General features: G+C 55.4%; 1 protein-coding gene and 1 pseudogene across 2 annotated transcripts; both read right to left on the bottom strand.

Annotated features, from left to right (window-relative positions):
* Positions 1 to 4123: 4123 nt before the first annotated feature.
* LOC309663820 (peptidyl-prolyl cis-trans isomerase A pseudogene) lies at positions 4124 to 6270 on the bottom strand (annotated as a pseudogene). Its single transcript has one exon. The product of its transcript is annotated as a peptidyl-prolyl cis-trans isomerase A pseudogene (transcript).
* Positions 6271 to 6400: 130 nt separating this feature from the next.
* CERCAM (cerebral endothelial cell adhesion molecule) lies at positions 6401 to 16704 on the bottom strand. The gene is made up of 13 exons (XM_082468345.1): positions 16434 to 16704; positions 14888 to 14998; positions 14597 to 14714; positions 13904 to 14038; positions 13545 to 13749; positions 11218 to 11337; positions 10883 to 10959; positions 10683 to 10789; positions 9694 to 9826; positions 8194 to 8321; positions 7872 to 8075; positions 7227 to 7479; positions 6401 to 6916 (listed from the first exon to the last, which is right to left on the bottom strand). The coding sequence occupies exons 1-12, from the start codon at positions 16628 to 16630 to the stop codon at positions 7227 to 7229; spliced, it is 1788 nt and encodes a 595-aa protein (XP_082324471.1). The 5' UTR covers positions 16631 to 16704; the 3' UTR covers positions 6401 to 6916.
* Positions 16705 to 18306: the final 1602 nt, after the last annotated feature.

The raw sequence follows: 18306 nt of genomic DNA on the forward strand, positions 1-18306 counted from the left end.
ACTTGTTGGAGAAGATAATCGTGATCTATTGGTTGAAAAAATAGATTGTAGGAATAGCAAGTTCAGTATAAGACCATGTATTTGTTTGGGAGGCTGAGGAGAGATACAGATATATATTCACAGAGAAAAAAACTACAAATTTCGGGTGGAGGATATATGGGTGTTTCTTGTATTACACTTATATATCCTCTTTTTAAAACTGTGAACAGGGACTTCCCTGGCGGTCCAGTGGTTAAGACTCTGCGCTTCCACTGCACAGGGTACAGGTTTGATCCCTGGTCGGGGAACTAAGATCCCTCATATCGTGAGAGGTGGCCAAAATTTTAAAAATAAATAAAAAGTAAAACTGTGAACAAAAGAGGGTATGTAATGTGTATTAGTTTCCTAGGGCTGCCTTGACAAAGTACCACAAACTGGGTGAATGAAACAACAGAAACTAAACAGAACTAAACAATTCTGGAGGCCAGGAGTCTGAGACCAAGGTGTTGGCAGGGCCATGCTCCCTCTGAAGGTGCTTGGGAAGGATCTGGTCCAGGCCTTGGTCCTAGCTTTTGGTAGTTCCTTGGTAGCGGAACTCCAGTCTACCGATGGCCTTCTCCACGTGTGTGTGTCTGCGTCCAAATTTCCCCATTTTATAAGGATATCAGCTGTAGTGGATATTAGGGACCCATCCTTCTCCAGTATGACCTCATCCTAACTAATTACAACTACAACAAATCTATTTCCAAATCAAGTTGCATTCTGAGGTACTGGGTGTTAGGACTTCAACATATTAACTTTTGGGGGAAACAATTCAACCCAAACATAATGCATATGTTCCATTTAAAGATGTATAATAAAATCGGGACTTCCCTGGCGGTCCAGTGGTTAGGACTCCGCGCTTCTACTGCACGGGGCATGGGTTCCATCCCTGGTCAGGGAAGTAGGATTCCTGCATGCTGCGCGGTGTGGCCAAAAAATATAATAATAACAATAACAATAAAATAAACACTAATGGAGTCACCACCCAGCTTAAGTAAGAAAAGATTTTTTTTTTTAATTTTTAACCAGAAGACACTATCTCAAAATGTTAACACTGACGATTTTAGTTTCCTCATTCTGTTTCTCTAAATTTCAACAATGAACGTGGGCTTTTCTTGTTCGTTGGAAATAACCACAGGTGAAGGAGGAGCTGTCAGCTCCAGTGCTGGACCCAGCCCTGCGTGCGGCTCCCGCCAGGCGGATGGCCCGCGTCCTTAGGCTCTGGAGCAGCCTCTCCATTTGCTCTAGGGCCTGATTACCAGTTGTTTCCATCTTGGAGCACTTCCTCCAGGGCCCTGATGCAATGGTCAGAGCATAACCCTGGGGAGAAGGAATCCGTGCTCCAAACAGGGTCTAACTTTTTCTTTCAGGTGACTTTAGAGATTTCAAGTCGTGGGTAGAGTAGGGAGAGAAAATTCTTCCAGGCCCTATCAAGGCTTGGCTCCTCTTGGACCTTTAACCAGCACCTCACTGACCCTGGGCCTCTGAGATTGGATGGACGCTGGACTCAGCTGAGAAGAGAGTCCAGGTTCTACGGTGGCCCAAAGCAGTGTTTCTCAAAGTGGGGTCCCTGTACCAGCGACATCAGCATCGCCAGGGAGCTTGTTAGAAATCCACATCGTTTAGGCTGCACCCCAGACTTACTGAATCAGAAACTGGGGGGCGGGGGGAGCAGCAATCTGTGTTTTAACAAGTTCTCCAGGTGATTCGGATGCACTGTAAAATTTGGACTCTAAAGTTTGAGAACCACTTCCCTGACCATCCGGGAGTGATCTTGGAGGGCAAATCTGGTCATGCCCCTTCATTTTAATGAAAGGGAAACAGACATTTTACAGAGAGGAGAAGGACCTGGCTCAAGGGGTACAGATAATTAAGTGGCAGAGGCGAAATTGGAAATTAGATTACCTGTTTAGAGAGACACCCTCCTCTGCCCTGCCCCACTTCTTCCTCTGACTCAGGCAGACCACCCAAGTCCATCCTGATTCACGGTCATCGTCTGGAGGGTCCCCGTGATACCAGTGACCCTCAGTTGCAGCACTCCCTCTGTGCCAGGCACCGCGCTCACCTGCATCAGCTCAATGAATCCTCACAACACCCGGTGAGGTTGGCTTGAGTATAATCCCATTTTACAGAGCAGAAAACTGAGCCTAGAGAGAGGTCAGGACACTTGCCCATGGTCACAGAGCTAGAAGGGGCTGAGACAACTCAAGCTAGTTTTCTCTGCCCGCAGGGCCTACGCTGTGACTAGTGGGTTTGAAGGGACGGCTCTTCTCCAGCATTCCTTCATTTTTCTTTTGGCCGCCCCGCTGTGTAAGGGGTTCCTCCTTAGTTCCCCCACCAGGGATTGAACAAGGGCCCTCGGCAATGAAAGTGCGGAGTCCTAACCACTGGACTGCCAGGGAATTCTCCAGCATCTACAATTCAGCTAAGAAACCGGAAGGAAGACAAAGAGCGCCCCAAGCAGGCAAAACAGTTGGCAAACAGCCAGTGCCCAAAAGCTGCCCGTTTACTCATAGCAAAGCCCCTTGTCTCTTGGTTTGCACACTATTGTGGCAGTAGCGGGGTGGGGGGAAGAGCAGATTAGAAGTGGTCCAGCAGGAGGGAGAAGGAGACCTGGTTCTGGCCCCTGACCCATCCCCACTCTCACTTTCTCGCAGTTCTCCATGCCTCCCCCAAGCAGTGGGTATGCCTTGGAGCAAGACTTCCCAGCCTGTTTTCAGAGCAGGGCACCCACAGAAAACCAAAATATTTACACAGCATCTGAGTAGTCTGGTGGGTAGTGGGGGACGTTTGGAAGTCTTGATGAAAATTTCATACTTCATTCTTCATAATATATATTAGGATTAGACACTGTGGTATAAAATATTAGGGAAGACTTTAAAGCTCAGTTTTGTATAAAACTTCCAAATAAAACATTATACTGGATAAAAGAAGACAGACACAAAAGGCCAGGTACTACATGATTCCATCCAGGTGACAGTTTGGAAAAGGCAAAATCAGGGACAGCAAACAGATCAGTGGTTTCCAGGGACTGGGGTGGGAAAAGGGAATTGACTGCAGAGAGGCAGAGGAGAACTTTTTGGGGGGATGTATATATTCCATATCTTCATTGTAGTACTGGTGGCATGACTGTTTACATTTGTCAAAAATCATCAAAGTACAGAGAAAGACAAGTACTGTATGATATCACTTATATGTGGGATCTAAAAAAAAAATACAACAAACTAGTGAATAAAACAAAAAAGAAACAGACTCCTAGATACAGAGAACAAACTAGGGGTTACCAGTGGGGACAGGGAAGGGGGAGGTGCAGTAGAGGGTTAGGGGAAAAACAGGGTTATTACGGAATTATATGAAATCATGTGTGTGAAACTTTTGAAAATTGTAAAGCACTATAGAATTTAGAGAATCATTCATTCAAAAAAAAAAAATCAAAGTAAATTTTACTGTATGTAGATTTAGCTACAGTTCCCAAACCTGTCAGCTCCTCAGAATCACCTGCGATAGTTTTGTTCAAAAACAGTCAGGCCTCACCCACAACCTACTGAATCAGAACCCTGGGCAGGAGAATTAGGAGGGGGCAGGAATCTGCATTTCAACCAGCTCCCCAGGTAACAGGTGGTGGAGTGTGTGGTTTGGGGCCAGGACTTCTGGGTCAGGACAGGGGATGCCAAGCTTCTATCTCCAGCCCAGACCCGACACCTGAATCCCAGGCTCGTGTATCTAACTCCTAATTGACACCTGCACCTGAATCTCAAATGTAGCACATCTGAAAATGATCTCCTGCCCCGCCCCCAAGCCAGTCCCCTCCCCCACACTCTGTAGTTTTCTCCATTTCTGTTGATGGCAGTTCCATTCTTCTAGTAATTTGGGTCCAAAACTTTGACATCATCCTCAATCTGTCTATGTCTCTCTCTCTCTGTTGCTGTTTAGCTTTAATTTCATAATCATAAACTTAACTCTGCAATTCAGCTAGACTTGGAGCGGGGAATGGAAAATGTGAAACCCAAAGAACTGCAGCAAAAGCACAAAGATTATAGGATGCCACAAGCAGATGAGGGTGAGGGATGCTCTACCGAGCTACGGAAGGAATGGGCTGATGTTTAAGATAAAGCACGAGTCAGATTTATAAGATTTGTCCACAGACAGCAGTGGTGAGCTTCTTGCTGGTCTTGCCATTCCTGGAACCAGAGTGCTCCATGGCTGCCACACCGTTCATGCCCTTTTCCACCTTGCCAAAGACCACACACCTGCCATCCAGCCACTCAGTCTTGGCAGTGCAGATGAGAAACTGGGAACCACTTGTGTTGGGTCCAGCATTTGCCACGGACAAGGTGCCAGGACCTGTGTGTTTCAGGGTGAAATTCTCGTCATCAAATTTCTCCTTGTAGCTGGATGCCACCAGTGCCATGATGGCACCACCCTGGCACATAAATCCCGGAATACTTCTGTGAAAGGAGGACCCTCATAACCAAATCCTTTCTCCCCAGTGCTCAGAGCACGGAAGTTTTCTGCTGTCTTTGGAACTTTGTCTGCAAACAGCTTGAAGGAGATGCAGCCCAAGGGCTCGCTGACAATGTGGAAGAACACAGAGGGGTTGACCATTGCTAGGCAGCGCAGGGAGCAGCTCCCAGCGGTGGCGTGTCAGTGTCTCCTCCTGAAATTCTGCTGCTGCCTCTCACCACCCCCACTGTTAACACCCTGGTCTGGGGCACCATCATGTCTCACTTGGATTAATACAATGGGTTTCTGACCCATCTCCCTATTTCTACCCTGGATCCAACTACAGTTCATTACAGCAGCCAGGGTAATCATGTTAAAATAAAAATTAGATTGTGTCATTTCTCTGCCTCAAACCCTCCAGGGGCTCCTTGTCTCAGAGTAAACGCCAAAATGACCTCCAAGGCCCTCCGTGCTCTGGCCCTGACCTTGGCTCCATCACCTCCAGAACTTGGCTCCTCCTTGCTCGTTCTGCTCCAGCCACAGTGGCATCTTCCCTGTCTTTTGAACCTGCCAGTCCCGTTCCTGCCTCAGGGCCTTTGCATATGCTGCCCCCTTGGCCTAGAATGGTCTTCTTTCCCATATCCCCATACTTCGTCCCCTTACTTCCTTGAAGTCTTTGTTCATGTGTTACCTTCTCAGCTCATGCTTGATATTTCCTCCCTCATTTTGTTCTGTAGGACTTACCACCCTCCAATATTTGCTTCTCCGTTTTTGTCTGCCTCCTTCACTAGAACGTCAGCTCTATGAGGTCAGGGATTTTTGGGGACAGTTTTATTCACCGCTGTATCCCTAGTATCTAAACGTGGCCCATAGAGGGTGCTCAATAAATGTTCATTTTAATGAATGAAAGGGACGCCTGGAGCCTGGAAGGGAGAAGTGACTTACTCAAGGTCATAGCCATCCAGAATCAATGGCTTTTGGTCTTGGAATGAACAAAGCACCCGTTCCACAGCTCTGGCCCAAAGTCCTTCTCAGAGCCATGCCAGGCTCTGGAACCAAAGCCAGGCCAGCGGGACCTCATCCCTGGTACGGAAGGAGGGAAAGCCCAGCCCCAGGGGGTGCCTGACTGACTCTGCCAGGACCCAGGTGCTTACAAGACCAAGTCAAGGGGCTGCATGAGGGAGAGGCTCCTCTGAAGAAGGAAACCTGGAGATGGCAGGTCCTGCGCTGGTGGAGGCCACGGCAGCTACAGACAAGACAAGGACCCACCTCCCCATCCCCTCCAGCTGCCTGAGTGCAGGCACTGGAGACAGTTGCTGGGCCTTACAGGCGTGGGGAGGGAGGAAGGCCAGCAGTTCCCAAGCAGGAGAGCAGAAGAAGGTGAAGCTGCTGGAAGTAACCCAGAGCACAGGGGGCAGATTCCAGATGCCCCAGGCTCCCTTCCCGTTGTTGGCCCCAAACCAGCAGAGGGCGCCCTGGCCCACAAGGTCCAGGTTCTGCCACCTTGCGCCCTCTGGCTGCCACACTAGTTAGGGCGGGAGGGGAGCCCTGGATCTCCCCAGCCACTTCCAGGGAAGGGGTTCCAACTGCACAAGTGAAGATCCAAAGGCAGGGAGGCCTCAGCAGCCCTCGGTCTGGCCTGGGCCCACCCTGGCCAGCAAGGTGAGGCCGGTGATGACCATGACAGCCGCAGTGGGTAAAGCACTCACTGTGGGCTGGGCTCCAGGCCTGGCTACTTTATACCCACCTGGCCCGTGAGATACTTCTCCTCCCACCTCCACTTTACCAATGAGCAGACTAAGGAGGTCATGCCAGATCAATCGCCTGACTCCTTCTCTAGGCTGCCCTCCCCTCTCTGTCTCTCTACCTGCTCAACCACAGATCAGGAACGCCTCCCTCCCAGCCCTCAGGACACGCAAAGAGGCTCAACCATGAGTTAAAAAGTATAAAGTGCAATCCCAGCCAGCTTTTATTGAGGGCCTACTGTGTGCTGGGTCCTCCTCCCACCTCCCTGCACTTCCCACTGGCCAGGGAAGAGGGTGGCAGGTGAGACCCATGTGTCAAGCTGGGTAGGGAGCTGGGGTGGAGGTAGAAGGCGGCAGAGGGGCCCCAGCAGCTGGGTCCTTAGCTGGGGGCAGGGCTCCTGTGTCCGCCCAGCTTGAAACTGAAGGCTGGGGGCCCTCCCTTCTTCCCTCCACCCCAGGCTCTGAATCAGGCTGGCAAAGTAAGAGGGCCTGTGAGCCCTGCCCTTGCGCTACGTGACCTTTGGGGAAGGGGACCCATCTCTGAGTGGTTTCTCCCAATGGAAGACGGGTCCAGAGGGCAGAGTGGCCATGCCCAAGGTGGCAGCCAGGTCTCTACTGGGTCTATGGTTCCTGGTGGCGGCTCTTGCTCTGCTCCCTGGACAGCTATGGCCTATTCCCGGGTGCTTCTCTGGAGTCACCACCCTGACCTGGTGGGACAAGAGAGGTAAGAGGAGAGAAGTAGAAAGAACTAGAGTTGGACAGTGAGAGACAGAGACAGAAACAGACACAGAGATAGTGAGAGACACAAAGAGATAGAGATAGACAGAGAGAAAGAGAGCGAGAGAGAGGGAGTTAGAGGTGGACAGAGAAATGCAGACACAGTCAAAGATACAAACAGAGACAGAGAGAGAGAAAGCCCAAGACAGGGAGAGGGAGAGAGAGAAGACAGCTGAGAAGAGGAAAGGGAGACCCAAACACAGAGTCAGTCGTTAAAGGGGAGAGAAAACCGAGGCGCACCTAGAGCTCATCCTGTGGGTGGGGATGGAGGCTGTGCCCACTGCTGCCGGCCAGGTCCAGGCGGGGGTCCCGCAGGGTCTTATAAGAGCCACTCCAGCTGATGAGGCGGCCGCTGTCATCGTCCCAGGGCGAGGACGTCTCTGTGTCGCTGAGCCACTCAGCGTCCCCCGCGTAGTGGGTGGGAGCAGCGAGCAGGGGCCGGACTGAGAAGGCCCGCAGGTCCCGCGGCCAGAAGTGTGCCTTGTACTGCTCGCTGGGAGGCGGGAGGCTGGCTCAGGGGGGCTGGGGTAGGCCCCTCCACCCAGACCCATGCCAGCCCGGAGCCAGGCACCTCACCCCCAGAGCACCTGACCGCCCTCCCCATCTAATCCTGAGGCAGGATTTCTCTTATCCCCATTTTCCGGATGGGGAAACTGAGGCACAGAACAGGAAAATCGCTTGACTGAAAACCACAGGGCATCACAGAATTCACACATAGATTGGTCTGACTCCAAGGCTAAGCTGGGCTATTCCTTGGTGACCAGAAGGAATTGACTCAGCCCTGCCAGCCTCAGTCTCTCCACCTGCCCAGTGAGGGGACTTACTACTTGCTGAGGTGGGCTCTCAGGACAGACTGACCCTGCCCTGCCCCCATCTGAGGCTCACTTGGGGTGCTGGTCAAACATGATGGGTAGGAACTCATCCACGGGCAGCATTCGGCGCAGGGGCTGGGAGGCCAGCAGCTTGCGGGCGCCGGCCAGGCTCAGGACGTACGCCAGTGTCCAATAGGAGTAGCTGGCCACCACCAGGTGCGGCAGCCCCTCCACGGCTGCCTCCTCCTCAGGGTTCACCTGCTTCCGGCCGAGGTAGCTGCAGGTGACACCAGGGGTCCCAGAAGTCACTGTAGATGTCCCAGGACCCCTCAGGAGGAGGCAGACCCCTGGAGGCCCACCCCTCTCCCCGGCCCCTGGGGGCACAGGCTGCCTACATCAGGTCCCAAGGAAGTTTCTCCGCCTCCACCTCCTTCATCAGCTGCTCCAGCCGCATCTTGAAATTGCTCTCAAAGCGCACGTCGTCCTCAAACACCACGACCTGGGCCAGGCCCCGGGCAACCACCTGTGGTACACGGTGGGGGAGCCTCTTTAGACTCGGGCTGTCCCCTCCCACCTGGCTGACCCTGACAGACACTCCTGGCCTCAGTTACAGGCCGAATGGTCAGCCCTGGCTGTGTCGCTCAGCTGCTGAAGGCTGGGAGGGCCTCCCTTCTTCCCTCCACCCCTGGCCGCGAATCAGGCCGGCAAAGCAAGGGGGCCTGTGAGCCCTGCCCTTGTGCTACGTGACCTTCGGGGAAGGGGACCCATCTCTGAGTGGTTTCTCCTGATGGAAGACGGGTCCAGAGGGCAGAGTCTTGCTCTCCAAGCAGATCACAATGGCAATCAGAACCCTTGCTGCAGTCACTGAGCACTGGGGCCACAGTGTTCATCTCCAGGGACCCTCAGGAGGTACGATGTCCCCGTACTGCAGCAAGGAGATGGAGACACAGGGAGATGAACCCACTCGTCCAAGGACACACAGCCAGGAAGTGGCAGAACTGGGATCTGAACCGCATCTGCTGGACTCCAGGGCCTGGCTCCTCACTTCCGCCTCTGGAGCTTTCCTCGAGGAAGCTAGGCGGGGGGGAGGGGGGGGGAGGAAGACCCTAGCCCCACACATCCCTGAGAAAAAATACTTTCTGTAACTTTTGGAAATGTGAAAAGAGCATGAGATCAGCTCAGTAAGTGGTGAAACGTACATCATCCTTCAATCTGTTCAGAGGTAGCAGAAAAGCAGAAATATAAGCTCACACGCCCATATTCTGGCTACAGCAGAAAATAAAAACAAGGAGTGAGTCTGTGCTCCACCTCCTGGAGGGGGCGCCCCTCGGAGGGCCAGGCCCGGGTCCTCTCCTGCCGTGTCCAGGCAGTGACCTCTCCCGGGCACTCACACCCCAGCCCTGGGCTGAGGCCGCTTGGCCAAGCCCTAGGCCTTTCTTCTTCCCACACAGAACACACCCAACTCCTTCAGCCCCAGGGCCTGTGCCCGCACTGTCTTCCTCTGCTGAGAAGGCTCTTCTCCCTGCCCCTCAATGGCGAGGCCCACCCTGACCCCACAGGAGGCCAGGAGGCCAGGAGGCCAGGCCAGTCCGCACTCTCGAACAGCCTGTACATCCCCCCTCCGTGGCAAGCTTAGTTCTTTCTTGATTTCTGCGCCCTGCTCTGGTCCCTTTGCCCCAGGAGGGACCGGCTGCATTCTTCCTGTTCACCCCTGTGTTCTCAGCGCAGAAGCTCTCCTAGCACACAGTAGGTGCTCAGTGGAGACCGCAGGGTGAATAAGGTACAGGGTCGGGCCCTTAGGAGGCTGAAAGCTGCCGGCCGGGTCTTTGTTAGTGTGCTTGGTCAACCCCCGGTCACACGAGTGCTGGCACAGAGCAGTGGGTGGGGGTCCTCACCTCCTCCCAGATGGAGTAGTGGCTGAGGAAGCAGCCCACCTCGCCCTTGGTCAGCGTGCGGCCCGAGTAGGGGTCCTGGTAGCCAGGAAGCAGGTCCACGCCGAGGTTCCTCATGACACTGCTGTTGAGCATCCTGAGGCAGATGGTGTAAGGGGGTCAGCGGTGCCCGCCAGGGACCTGTCCAGGGGGAACTGGCCTGTGCAAGTTGCGGACAGTCACACTGGAGTCTGGCTGGAAGGAGGTTTCAGTCTTGTTACTGCTTCGTGTGGCCTGAAGCCATCAGTGACTGGACCTGGAAAGCCACTGCCACCTCGGGCGGGGGGGATCCTAAGGGGAGGGGGCAGCAGTCTGAGGGGGACACACCCCAGGATGAATGCGGGGAACGTGGCAGATACTTCTTAGGCAGCGGCCCAAGCGAAGGGTGGACATCCTGCAGTCCACAGGGCTGGGGCATATGCAGCAAACAGCAGTGGGCACGTGGGGCCGTGTGACCCCTGGTTGCCGGGGGAACACGACTGGCCTGCTCCCACCTCCGCCCCGCCCATCAGGGACCTAAGTTCAGGATGGAAAAGAATAACCCTGATAATCGTAATGAAGACATTATTAACCTTTGGGATACTTACTACATTTCAGGCCCTGGCTAAATCTTCACTGAACCCTTACAAACCCCTAAGAGGAAAGCAGTTACTCGCCGTTTACACAGTAGGGCTGAGAGATGGAGGTCATGCAGCTGGTGACCACGCCCAGAAGCTCCAGACCCTGGGCCTTAACCACTGTACTCTCCTCCCTCAGGTGGGCTGAGGGAGGGCAGCCTGTCCTGTTCTGTCTGCCCTGCGACTCCCCGAGACAGAATTACTCAGGCCCTGTTTGAACACCTCCTAGAACGGCAAACTCATTCAGCTCATTGTCTGCTTTTCCCAGGGAGCCGTGATGGACCACCCGGTCCCCACAGGCTGCACAGGGTCCTGTCCCCACCCAGGAAGCCTCACCGGCCGTCCACGGCATCCACCAAACGCCCAGAGATCTCCATCTCCCAGAGCGAACTCAGCATGCGCTCTCTGCGGTCGGGCCGGCGGGCCAGGCTGATGACAAACACCTGGAGGAGGAGGGGAGGCAGGGGAGTGCGTGCAGGGGGAGGGGAGAGCCCACCCACCTCCTGGCCCCAATCCTGCAGGCCGGGAGGACTTACCTCATCAAACCCCATCTTGCTGGGCCTCTTTGGGGGCCGGGACACATGAGCTGAGGCCCACATGGGGGGCCCATCCACTGCAGAGGAAAGCAACCCCCCATCAGGAGTCCCTACTGGCTCTAGTCAGCGGCAGCCCTGGAGTCCTAGCCCCCCTCGTTCCTGCCCCTTGGCAGAACACCCAGCAGGAGATCACAGAATCCACCTGCCTCCATTGTACGGATGGGCAGACTGAGGCCCAGCGGGAAAAGGGACTTGCCCAGAGTCAGGGAATGAGCTGGGGAGAGGCTTCAACCCCAGCAGTGGGGAGGGGGGACACACCGGCTCGCAGCCCTCACCCAGCGCTTCCAAGATCAGGTGGATGAAGTTGACTCTCTCATCCTCCAGCCCCTGGTGGGATTTCACAGGCACGTTCATGTACCCATAACGGTGCTCGTTGCACACGTGGGCCGAGACCCCTGTGGAGAGAGGCGGAGTGAGCACTGGAGTGCAGGGTAGGGCTCTCAGAACCCAGATGGGAGGTCCTAGCCCCAGTCCTGCCAGTGGCCCACCACGTGAGTCCTCTCTGGGACCCGGCGTCCCCACCTGGGCTTGGAGGGAGAAACGGCTTGGCTCAAACAATATCTAAGGGATCTTCCTGCCGAAATGGTTTATTCATGCAATAGATGCGTCTAGAGCACCAGCTGGCTGCTGGAACGATGGTGGTGAGAAAGACAGACAGTCCCTGCCCTCGGGGGATCAAGGTGAGGAAGGAGCAGGCAAACTCACACTTGGCTACAGCCACCTGATGCCACCGGGCGTTGCTCCACCCCCTAAATCTTTCCCACCTCTGCCCATCCCCCCTCGCCAATCCAGCACCATCACCTCTTGCCCAGATCCCTACACTTAACCCCACCCCCTCGCCTGCCCCCACCATGCTGTCCTCCACCTGGCAGCCAGAGTGGCCTTTTTTATTCCTTCAATGTTTATCATCTTTATTATAATTATTTATTTAGCCTTTGTCTTCTATAGACTGTGAGTCCTCCAGGGCAGGCACATGGTATCTATTAAAAAGTTAACCCCAGGCCCAGCATTGAGCACAGAGCCTGGCCCAGTGTAGGTGGTGGAAGCATGAATGATGGAGACAAAACCCCTGTTCACGAAATTCCTACAAACCGCTGACCAATAAAGAGCAGCTGATACTCAAAGCAGAGGTAGGAATGAAAAAAATAAGGAAATAGGGAATTCCCTGGAGGCCTAGTGGTTAGGATTCCGTGCCTGGGTTCAATCCCTGGTTGAGGAACTGAGATCCCACAAGCCGCCCGGTGTGGCAAAAAAAAAAAAAAAAAAAAAAAAGGAAATACTTTTGCTTCTTCTTATTTTTTTCTCCATGTATTTGTTTCACCTTCACTTGCTTTCTGCACTTGATTTTTTTTTTTCTTCCTGCACCTCTGCACTGCAGATGTTGCCAGCACCTCATGCACACACACAAAAAAGATGACACTCTTCTCCCTGGACACTTCTCACACTCTGCTTGCCCAAGTGCAACACTTCTTGATTAAATCATCACTTCTAATTCACCTCGCCCACAAGCAGAGTTCTCCACCCACCAGACAGCCTTCATGTCCTCGCCACCCGTGAGTACACACTGTGAAATACATTCTCTGTAGCCTTCTCAAGATCTTTATTCCAACAGCAGTATCTCTGTCTCACTCTCAACTTCGACTCTTCCTCAGAACTGGGTTTATCCCATCCAAACCCAAACACTTTTTTTTCTTTTTGTTTTTTTTTGGCTGCGCTGCACAGCTTGCAGGATCTTCGTTCCCTGACCAGGGATCAAACCTGAGTCCTCAGCAGAGAAAGCACAGAGTCCTAACCACTGGACCGCCAGGGAATTCTCCACACCCAAACACTTTCTAGTAACCTTCATCTTAAAAATAACCACCAACAACAGAATGATATTTTCTAGTGTTCAAATCCAATCACGTGATCCTCTGATGGCTGCCCGACACCCACAGGCTAAAGACCAGATGCTTGCCCATCAGGTCCACACAAGCTGGCCCCTGCCTACCTTTCCCGCCTCAGCCTGCACCATGCCCCCTTTGTTTACTGTGCTCCAGCTGCCTGCCTTCTTGCGTCCCCTGCCACCACAGGGCCTTTGCACCTGCTGGTCCCATTGCTTAAAATGCTCTGTCCTGCTCTGTCTACCTTGTTAATGTCTGCCCATACTTTAGATATCAGCCCCAAAGTTTACATCCTCCAGGAAGCCTTCCCTGACAGGTTAACTCTAGTCTAAGCTCCCAAAACATCTATAATCAAAAAGCTCTTCTTCCTGTCATTGTGATTGGACATTGATTTGTGTGATCCTTTGATTGACTGGACTGGAGGATCCAGGAGGTCAGAGACTGCCTGATTTTACTCACCACTGTCTCCCCAGTGCCTGGCACCTGGTAGGTGTCCCATAAATATTTCCCTAATGAAGGAATACATGAAAGTGCCATGGTGGGACGGCCAGAAGGACATCTAACCTACTGGGGCAGTGGGCCCAAGAAAGGCTACGACCTGAAGGACAAACAGGAATTAAAAAGATTAATTGCAGAGTGGGGAAGGGCACGTCAAGCAGAGGGAATAGCATGTGCAAAGGCCTAGAGGCCTGGAAGAAATGCTCAAGGAGAGCTGTCCTCACCAGCAGCCTGACAGGCGTAGGCGAAGATGATGATGTCATCGAAGGGCCAGGTATAGTTGGGGTGAGGGGGGTAGAAGCCCAGCTGTTCTGTCCCCTCCGCCCGCAGGGATACCAGGAAGGTGGAGTGGACCATGGGGACACGGAAGCAGCCCCGGCGCTGGCGGTTCTTGGTAGGGAAGTAGTCGGCTGTGCGGCGGTAGTAGCCCTGGGGAAGGGGTGGCTCCGGGCTGTGAGAGGGCGCCCCTCCATCCCCAGCACACTGTTCCCCTGCCGGGGCCCACAGACCCTAAGGCCTTCAGTCTCTCCACGTCCCTCCTCCCAGACCTCAAGCCTCCTGAGGCCCCCGAACCCAGCCTTACCTGGGGGGTGATCCCACACCAGAAATTGGAGTAGTAGGTCTGAGAGTCCAGCATCGGGGCCACCACGGGCAGTCCCTGCTCGATCAGAAACCGCAGTGTCTGGTTGTTGGTCAGAATGTTGTCCGTATCTGCAAACTGTGGGGAGGGGGATGTCACAGGCCCCAGCCTTGTCTGGGCTGCGGTCCCCCAAGGATTCACTGAGTGGGATCATTCCAGATTTCCAGAAACCCAGAAAGTCTCCCAGGATCCAACAGGGTTCCCTCAGAGAGGTCTAACCTATAAACCAGTAGATCCGTTTCTGGACCAAGGATCTAGTCTGGGGCACTGGCTCGGGGATTGGGTCCAGAGATTACACCCGAGTTGCTGATCTAAGAACTTTATCTGAAGTTTTAGGAAGTAAATCCAAAGACGTACTCTGAGCTCTAGTTCTGGGAACTAGGCTCAGTTTATACTCTGGGCTCTAGCCCAGGGATCGAGTCTCAGTATATACCCTGGGCTCTGACCCAGGGATCCAGGCTTAGTACCCAGTCTGAGCTCAAGCATAGGGATCCAAGCTCAATATCTGATCTGGGTTCTGACCCAGGTTGCTAGCTGAAGGAGCCAGCCTACAGGTGGTTAAGTCACGCCAAGATTTCTGTCAAGGACAGGTGCCACCACCTGTGGGAAGCCCAATTGTAGGCCAGGCTTCCTTACCAGGATATAGTCGGCCCCCCAGTCCCTGGCAAAGGTCAGGGCTTCCTGTTTCAGCTCCATCAGAAACTGGTGCCTTTCTTTGGTCCAGTGCTTAGGGCCCTCTTCGTCTGGGTAGGACCTGAGGGGGTAAAACGATGAGATGTTCCCATGGGGTAGGTGCATGTGGTGTCCCTCTCTGCAGGGCAGTGGACAGAGCCCTGGTCTGGAGGCTGTGGCTTGGGGCTGTCCCTTTCCTTCTCTGGGCTGCAGCTGTCGTCCATCTTCCCCAGAACGTCCCCCTCAGGTCACCACCTGGGCTCCCCCTCAGGCCTCCAGACCACAGCGGCATAGTCATCGCCCACAGCAGCCAGCCACTCCTGCAGCATCTCTGTGGTGTTGTCCACGTTGTGGTCTGTGGCACACCTGAGGACACAGGAGGAAGAAGGGTGAGGGGGCACAGCCACCGAAGGACCAAACCCTGAGGCAGCCTTGACCCCTGGAGCACCAACACTTGCAGGGCTGGCCTCTCCTGGGAGCAGAGGAGGCAGGTGTGCTCCAGAGGAAGGCAGGAAGCCAGGTCCCAATCATAGGTCTGTGATCCACTGTGTGACCTCAGGCAGGTTCTGACCCTCTCTGGGCTTCACTTTCTCCCTGTAACTTTAAGCTGTCCTGGCATGCTCAGGGGCTGAGATGACAGAACTCGAATGCATTTTGAAGGATGAAAAGTACCTCAACTTTGAGGAACATACCTGCCATATTCTCTGGTTACCTTCCTTCCCTGCTGTGTGACCACAGGTCAGGCGCCTCCACTCTCTGAGTCAGGACTGGACAGAGGATCTGCTGCTTCCCTCCGCCAGATAGTTGTAATAACGACCAAACCACACTCTGAGCATCCCTGAGAAATGCTGATGGGCCCGAGCTCCGTTGCCACCACGAGTAGCCTCTCTGAAGGGGCTCTCATGACAGAGGGGGGTGCAGGGGGCTTAGCCAAGAGCCCAGGTTTTAGGTGATACTGCCCCTTTAAGTCAATTCCCCAGTAGTGAAGATTAACTACGTGTCAAGTCTTCTATGGGTGGGAACTAACTAACTCCCAAACTAGTAATTGTGGGCAGCCTCCCCAGGCCACTGGCTCCAACCCAGCCCAACTCTGATGTGTTGGGGAGGGAGGGTAGTTTGGTCATTTCTCTCAGTTTATCCCCAACCTCAGCTTGGGACTCCTCCCTGCTCTGGCTTCCACAGACTGTGGCCTCTGATTCCAGTGCCCTGTGGGGACGCCTAGGGGGAGAGACTGCAGGAAGGGGGCTTTGCCCTTGGCCGCAGGACCCAGCCCCTCTCCTGAGAGAGGCTGGAACCAGCCCAGGGGAAGGGGGAACGGGTGTGACTTCCCCATAGGGCAGCATGGAGCCCAGGGCTGACAGCACCCTCACGGGCTCCCCAGGAACCCGGAGGCCTGCTGGTCTGTGCCACATCGGGCCCCAGGGGACGCCAGCTGCTCCTGTCTGCTCCACTCCAAATCAGGCCAACCACAGGTCCCACGGGCTCAGTTTCAGCTCTGAGGGCTAGGGCAAGAGGGACTGGGCCCAACTTACACCCAGAGGAGGTCCCAAGAGGAGGAATAGGGGCCAGAATTAGGGAATGGTGTCCCTGTGTCAACCTAAGGCCTCAGAGGTCAGTCTGCAGGGCCAGGGGGATAAGGGGTCCTGTCCGGGGACACGGGTTGCGGAGGGCCTATCTGCGAGGGAGGGGCCTGTCTGGGTGGTGTCTGGGCAGCGAGCAGATGGGGCCATCTGGAGCCCGGACTGTCGGTGGGGTTGGGGGATAGATGCCCGGTGGATGCCAATGCCCGGGTCTCTCTCACCAGAGGGCCAGCCTGGCCCGGGGGTAGTCCAGCCGCTCCAGCGCGCCCAGGTAGTGGGGCAGAGAGTGCTCGGCATTGCGGGCCAGGATGGCAAGGACCACGGCGGGCAGCGGCGGTTCTGCGACGCCCGCAGCCTCGAGCCGCGGCCCCAGCAGGAGCAGCAGCTGGAGCAGCGGGGCGGCGGGGGCAGCGCGCATGGCGGGCGCTCTGGCGGCTGCGGCGGCCCCCGGGGCTCCCAGCCCGGCCGAGGGTAGTGGGCGGGGCGGGGCGGCCCGGCCGGGGCTGGGCCTAGGGCCGGGGCGGGGCCGAGGCGGGCCCGGAAGGGGTTGTGGGGGTCGCACCCCCCAAAGAGTGGACTCCCACTCCCAACCCCTATTCGTGGATTCTCAAGTGTCCTCTCCTCGACCAGGGGCATCGCAGGGCCAGGGCCCGGACACCAGCCCCGGACGCGATCCAGGAGCAGCTCTCTCCCGGCTGGAGGGTCGTGGGGGACGGCATCCGAGCCGCCCGGGCATCTCAGAATGCTCGACTACGAATCCCTGGGCGTGCAATCGCCAGAATCCGGCTCCACTGAGCGCCCCTGAATCCGGATTCCCTGGCCATCCATCTGACCCTCCGCAGACCCCGCGGGGCGGGACCCACTGGGCCGCGGCCTTTCCCGGTTCCCCCGCTCCAGCCCCCTCCACCGCCCCCGGGCGCCCTCTGGCGGGCCCAGACGGAACTTCTCAGACCAGCCAGCCGACGCGTGGGCGGACAGCAAGACCGGCTTGGGGGGCGGGGAGGGGGTCCCCCTGACCTGCGGACGTCATGCCGCCGCGGTCCGAGCCTGGCTTCCCCCGCGCGTCATCGTCCTCGCCTCCGTCGCCAGCACCGGCACTGCTCCGGCCCTTTAGGAGAGCAAGGCCTACTCTTAGATTGAGTGTAGAACATGGGGCACCACTCACGGTGACCCAGCCCCCTCCAAAGCAGGGTGACTCCTGTGTCTGGTCAGAGTCGGGGTCCTAAGGCCCCTGCTGAGATGGAAGAGGGTCCCCAGACTCTCTTAGGGCAGGGGAGGGGAGGGGTCTGGAGGCACCAGTGGTGGGTTCTAGCTCCTCTCTACCACCAACCTCAGGCAGGCCACTTTCCCGGAGCCTCAGGGCCTCCTGGGTAGAATCGGGCTGCTAACAGCACCCACCTAGGAGGGTTTGCAAGAATTCCTTGAGAGCGTGAATGCACTTTAATTCTATGCATGGGGCCTGGCAGGCGGGAAGAGTTCCTGGGGCTGGAAGACAGAACTGGAGAAGCCAGCCTCTCCTTCCATTCAGCCCCTCACCCATGGGAACCTACTCTCCTATGGCACCTTTGGGTCTCCCTTCAGGTTCTTCCCAGGGTCAGGGAGGGGGGCTAAGCCTGTGCACATTATCCCCACTGCAAGGAAAGGGGTGGGGGCCCAGCAAGGAACAGCCTGGTGATGGGGCAGCATGTGGAGGCATCAGACCCCAGAGTCCTGGTCTCTAGCCCAGCTCCAAAGCCTCCAACAGCTTCCAGGTGGGGCTGCTTCAGAGCCAGTGCCCTGCAATGGAAGGCTTGAGGCCCCCTGAAGCATCCTGGGGAAATAATGAGTCCCTTCCCTTGCATGGTTGCCTCTGCTGGAAGGCACTCCGAGCCCCAGAAAGGGGATACCTTTTTTTTTTTTTTTGGTCATGCTGAGCAACATGCAGGATCTTAGTTCCCCGACCAGGGATTGAACCCGTGCCCCCTGAAGTGGAAGCGTGGAGTCTCAACCACTGGACCGCCAGGGAAGTCCTGGGGATACCAAAGCAATGTCCCCAACCTCACCCGTCCCAGGATCATCCCAGAGCCTCTGCCCATGCTATTAGTCATGGGGGCT

The sequence above is a fragment of the Balaenoptera physalus genome (genome assembly GCF_965194825.1).
Source record: "Balaenoptera physalus genome assembly, chromosome: 7".
NCBI lineage: Eukaryota > Metazoa > Chordata > Mammalia > Artiodactyla > Balaenopteridae > Balaenoptera > Balaenoptera physalus.